The sequence below is a fragment of the Punica granatum genome, chromosome 3 (genome assembly GCF_007655135.1).
Source record: "Punica granatum isolate Tunisia-2019 chromosome 3, ASM765513v2, whole genome shotgun sequence".
Lineage (NCBI taxonomy): Eukaryota > Viridiplantae > Streptophyta > Magnoliopsida > Myrtales > Lythraceae > Punica > Punica granatum.
The window spans coordinates 33,813,381-33,818,900 of NC_045129.1; the positions used below are offsets into that span (position 1 = coordinate 33,813,381).

Below are 5,520 nucleotides of genomic sequence, written 5' to 3' on the forward strand. Positions count from 1 at the left end.
GAGTTCGATCTTCTATTATGAAAGGTTGGCTGGCTCTAATACCGATGAACCATTGCAAAAAGGCAAACATGTGCGAACCGAAGCCCAGCAGAGGACTCTCAGCTTATCCAAAGGAGTTGATTAAAAATCTTCGACTCGCTTTGTTTACGTATGTAGTGCAAAGCCGAGATTATATCATCAACAAATTCTAACTTTATCCGCATGACAGGAAATGTGATTAAAAACTCGGTTGCAATTGTGATTACCAAGACAACTTGATTACTCGCCATTTGAATGACATGAAAACAAACATGACATTCTCCAGGACACAGCCTTTACTTCAATCGCATGCATCATATTACAGATATCAAGATATGATGTTAGGATTGAACTGATAAATGAGAATGGTCCCGGCGGAATGGAGACCTCAACCACCCCTTCGAGCATTTGAGTGACTTTCTTCATAGACGGCCTCATAGATGGTTCTTCCTGGATACACCACATTGCTATCATCACGAATCTTCGCACTCTACTCATGTCTCCAAGCGTCTCCTCATCTCCCTCTACAATTAAGTCGAGCTTATCTTCATGGTAGCAATTGTAAACCCAGTCAGAGAGTATCATCTGAGCCTCGTCATTCAATTCAAACTCGCAATTTTTCCTGCAGCAAATCAGCTCCAACAGCACAATCCCAAAGCTGTAAACATCCACTTTCACAGAAATCGGCATGTTTCTGAACCATTCTGGAGCTAGGTATCCTTTTGTTCCCCTGACCGCAGTCACAGTTTGTGTTTGGTCATTCTTGAAAAGCTTCGCTAACCCAAAATCGGAAATCTTTGCCGTGAGAGACTCATCAAGGAGGATATTCTGTGGCTTTATGTCACAATGGATGATCTGCTTGCTGCACTCCCCATGGAGGTAAAAGAGGCCCCTTGCGACCCCGCAGGCAATCTCGATTCTCTTGAACCAGCTCAGCCTCGAACCTCCAAACCTAAAGTCAGCTAGTGAACCATTAGGCATGAACTCATACACCAAAAGGTGGTTTTTCCCATCGTTGCAGAACCCAATAAGTTCAACTAGGTTCCTTTGATTGGTCCATCCAATTGTGTCCACTTCGGTCTTGAACTCTCTATCACCATTTGGAGTTATCTTTTCCAACACTTTTACCGTGATGACCCTTCTATCATTAGATGCGAGAACTCCCTTATATACCGACCCATAAGCTCCCCAGCCCATCTCCTCATTGAACCCACCAGTGGCTTCTGTGAGATCCTTGTGCGTAAAGCTCTGCATTCTAGAGAACCGCTTTACCGGGTACAGTTGAAAAGTTCTAGCATTTTTCCCGTGAAAGTATCGAAACCAAATCAGAGAAGTTAAGAGAAGTAGGATCAGGTTAAATACTGCAGAGCTGCTAAGAATGGCTGATCCGATGATAACCAATGGCCCGTTACCTTTCTTCTTTGGGCAACCAATTTTTGGAGTAGAGTTATTGATCTTCACCTTGATGAGGGCTTTTCCTCTAACAGTGGGATCTACCACTCCATTGGAGAAAGGCATCCTCTTCTTCCAGCAGTTGCCCTCTTTAAATATCGCAACATTGCATAAGCAATCACTCAAACAAACCTGCCTGCAGAAGTTCTCATCCTGTTTTTCATAACGCTTGTAATTGGATAGCCCCAGTTGGCGTTTGGCATGTCCTGCAATGTGAACAAATCTGTTTCCGCTGTACCTGAAGACAGAAATAGATGAGAGGTTTTATGAAAATATTAAATTCTGTATTTGTTCTGATTTTCATAGAGAAAATTTTTGTAGTCTTTCCTACTGTATATGATCTCATCTTACATCAACTAGTTTTAAAGTAATACCTTCAACGCAACTCTCAGGTAGGAAGTCCGACTTGCATCCATTCATCTGGTTTGATGGATCAATATAGCTGTATCCAGGAGGGCATTTGCATCTCGGCCTCTGGTTGTCTCCGAGGATGCAGTAGCTGTTCCACCCACATACCCCTGGGCCAATAGATTGACTCATATTTGTGCAGATGTTCGATGGGATAGGGGAAAGAACTAGGGTCCAGCCCCTGGGCCATTCCAAACTCAAGCTTGTGTTTCTCGGGTAAACATACTACCTGAACACTCCATCATACTCGAGGACCGCTCTCTGGTATAAATCCATGCTCGAGAACGTGCCAGACGTTATGTTGTAGGCCAAAGAACCATTCCTTGCTGCAAGATAGATCTAAACGGTTTGGTTAAAAATCACCTGATATCCAGTTCCAACAGTGACTGAATACCAGTAGGCCCAATCATAGACCGGACGAGTGTGCATACAGAGATTCCCATCAAGCTGCAAGAGGAGCCGGAATCTCCCGCGCGAGTAGTTCATGGCGGAATACCGGGAGATGACTTCAGTCCCTTGATTTAATACCTGAGAAGGCACGATGGTATCAGTAGGTTCACCGAAGGACTCCCACAAGTTGGAGCCTGCTTCGTTCGCTAGGACAAAGTTTCCAGTGTCTAGCATAAAAGCATAGGAAGCTCTGGTACTTGTCGCTGGCTGAGCCCAAATCTCTCCCCCTCCCAGATAATTGAGTACTAAAATCCTTTTCCGGGTCAACTCGACCTTGGACCCTTGAGGAGCTGAATTATCCCTGTTCGCTGACTAGATAATTGTTTTTTCAGGTATCTTATCGAACCATATGGCCAATAGGAAGACCCCATTTCCAATCCTCTGGAACCCGAAGGCGAAGTCTCCCGAGGGTGACTTCCATGATGAGTTCTGATCATCTGCGGTGAGAGATGAGCCCAAGCCTATGTGGCCTTGAGCTTGGGCCAGTGTGGCAAGCGGAAGAAGAAGAAGAAAAAGTGTAAGGGTAGCAGAAGCCATGAGAGAGCAAGTGCTAATTCTGCTTCTTGGGTTGGTTCAAAGCCACGAGACTTATAATGATGCCTCTTGCCTAACTTTTACATTAACGTGTGGAGCCCTTTACGTTGGAATTCCAGAGCCTAATCTACTTCCATTGACCTCTCAAGTCCTTATCCATTCCATTCAATTCGAGAGTGCATTTTTCTTCCAGTGCCCTTTGCAAGTCTAAGGCTGTTCTTTGTATCGTCATAATCTTTTACAGAGACGCCAAAACAGTACGGCTACAGTATTTCAGCTTCATATAATTTTCCAGCCCTCGGAACCTTTTAGAACGTCTTACCAAAACAGTCATCATTGACAATCGATTCTCCCAGTTGCAGAGTATGTCCCGATAAGGCTTTTCTTGTACCATGATTGTCCCTTCTATCATGTGCACTATCTCGGTATATAGGATTGTTTACAGAGCCATGGCCCATGCATGTAGCAGTAGTCATCACTTACATACAGCTTTATATTTCTTGTCACTGGTACAAGAATTAAAACTTTTTCTCATTGACGATGAAAATACAGCTTTCTGTACTGCGTTTGCATTAACATATCGAGATATCCAAATGCAGCAGACTACAATATCCGTAGTCTAAGGAGCAGAGAGCCAGTGCCCCGAGGATTTATCGTCACTGGCGACAATGAAACTGCCCACAGTTATGTTGGTTTGAGAGATGGCAACGTGTGGAAGGAGAAGGAGGCAAAGTATGGGAATTAGGCTTAGCCCATGAAACAAAGAAGCCATTTTTGCCTGCTCTTTTTCACATGAAGCAGAACAAATTGTATGGTATTGCATTTACAGCTTTTAGCAGTAGGAGATATCTGTCACCACCCGAAAATCCAACATAATTTCGCTTAAAATATCTCAATATCCATTCAATTCATAAACCTGTTATATATATATCTTTTGCCATAAGCTCCTAAATACATATATATAAGTAAGCCAACCAACACGCTGCTATATATAAATATATACACAGCACAAACTCTTAGGCTCATCATCTTAACATTTAGCATAATACCCACAGTATATTAAAATGACTAAACCAAAAATTTCACGTCGCGCCGTATCCACAAGCATTTGGTACATAACTTAATACTTACAATATATACAACATATCTAGCGAAAAGTCCTTCACGTTGATCCCTAACTATCCAAATAATTCTCCTATGCTGCTAGTCTAGCTCCTAGCTCATCCGAAAAAAATATATGCAGGATGTATAAGTTGCATCTCAGCGAGTATTATATTCTAAAGTAAGTGAACTAATATATAATTATAATTCACATACAATCAAGCATATATATATACACACACATATATCTATATTCTACCACAATATAAAGTCTAATACCAACATGTTCCTTTCACACAATTAACTCAGCAACAATAATATAGCCATAGGCTCGTGTTTCTTGCAATAAAGTTGTGACGGTACCGTGATCCCACACATGTCAAATAAATTATACACATATTCTCATAACATATCTCATAACCGGGGGGCACCTATTAACCTCTAGCTGTAAGAGTTGACATCAATTTATATTCCGCTGGGTCTAGTGGCTAATCAGGCCTTTATTTCTATTTCGTTGGGTCCAGCCACCCAAATCTTATAATCCATTGTACTTATTTCATGCTAAAAAGAAAGAGTATTCAGAAATTCACTACTGTGCTAATCTCAATCCACAACGAACTCTCGTCTCTCTCAATGAATCACGAAGAGTGAAAGTAACATTTAAGTAACTAGTTCCAAATACACATCGAAAAAATGAACTAAAATCATAAATCACAGAAGAATACTGATGCGGCAGAAGAAGCGGCAAATCGGTACCTTGAAAAAAAAACAGGTTCTGACGACCATGTTTCAAGGGAAACGGCCTTCGGAGCACAACTCATGGCCCTTGGCAATGAAAAGACGAGATTTAGGCTGAATTCCATCGTTTCGGGCCTCAAATATGCAATTTTATGTTATTTAGGGCTTTTTTTGCTATTTTAAGAAGTAGTTTATTTTAAAGAATATTTTATTTTTTTCGTTATATTTTCATTTTCTCTATTAAACGATGCAAGCCCTAGGGCTAAGACAGTTTTTGGATTATAAATAAAATTTTGGAGCTACCGTACTCTTTCGCCCATTCTCGGATTCGATTTGAGTTGGGTGCCTATTCCCTGATATTCGTAAAATTAATAGATTATAGAATATTGTTTTCTAATATTTGTGCGCGAATCAACATATTATAATTAATTCTGCTACGTCGGTTAGTATCAGAGCCTACGGTTTGATCTGGAACAACCATGCCACCTAGGAGAAGGGATCGTGTGGACGATGTTCTTGGCCGTGACAACCTGCAACATCTGGAATAGAGGTTGGAGCAAATCGTAGATTAGATGATGGATCGTATGATGGAGCACCTAACACAGAGGATGGCTGCACTTATGGGAAACCAGAATCAGGAAAACCCTAATCTGAACCCTAACCCTAATCCTGATCAAGAGGAATCTGGCGAGAAGTCGGAGGGAGAGAATTATTTTGCGGATATCCCACGTAGACAGCAAAGGGGTCTTATCGAGGATGACGGGAGGCGTTGGGAGTCTGGGATGCGAACTGAAATTCCAGAATATCATGGCAGCCTAA

The 5,520-nt window shown here is 41.8% G+C and overlaps 1 protein-coding gene across 1 annotated transcript; it reads right to left on the reverse strand.

The window, feature by feature from the left end:
* Nucleotides 1-244: 244 nt before the first annotated feature.
* LOC116200564 (G-type lectin S-receptor-like serine/threonine-protein kinase LECRK2) lies at nucleotides 245-3,256 on the reverse strand. The gene is made up of 4 exons (XM_031531400.1): nucleotides 3,185-3,256; nucleotides 2,310-2,640; nucleotides 2,108-2,204; nucleotides 245-1,708 (listed from the first exon to the last, which is right to left on the reverse strand). The coding sequence occupies exons 1-4, from the start codon at nucleotides 3,254-3,256 to the stop codon at nucleotides 259-261; spliced, it is 1,950 nt and encodes a 649-aa protein (XP_031387260.1). The 3' UTR covers nucleotides 245-258.
* Nucleotides 3,257-5,520: the final 2,264 nt, after the last annotated feature.

What these genes read in the sequence shown, in the direction of transcription:
- LOC116200564 (XM_031531400.1), bottom strand. Translation starts at nt 3,256, where the DNA reads ATGGTACAAGAAAAGCCTTATCGGGACATACTCTGCAACTGGGAGAAT. An exon ending in GCAGCTTGATGGGAATCTCT is followed by an intron (nt 2,205 to 2,309) that starts GTATGCACACTC and finishes TCTATCTTGCAG; the next exon opens with CAAGGAATGGTTCTTTGGCC. An exon ending in GAGTATGATGGAGTGTTCAG is followed by an intron (nt 1,709 to 2,107) that starts GTAGTATGTTTA and finishes TTCTGTCTTCAG; the next exon opens with GTACAGCGGAAACAGATTTG.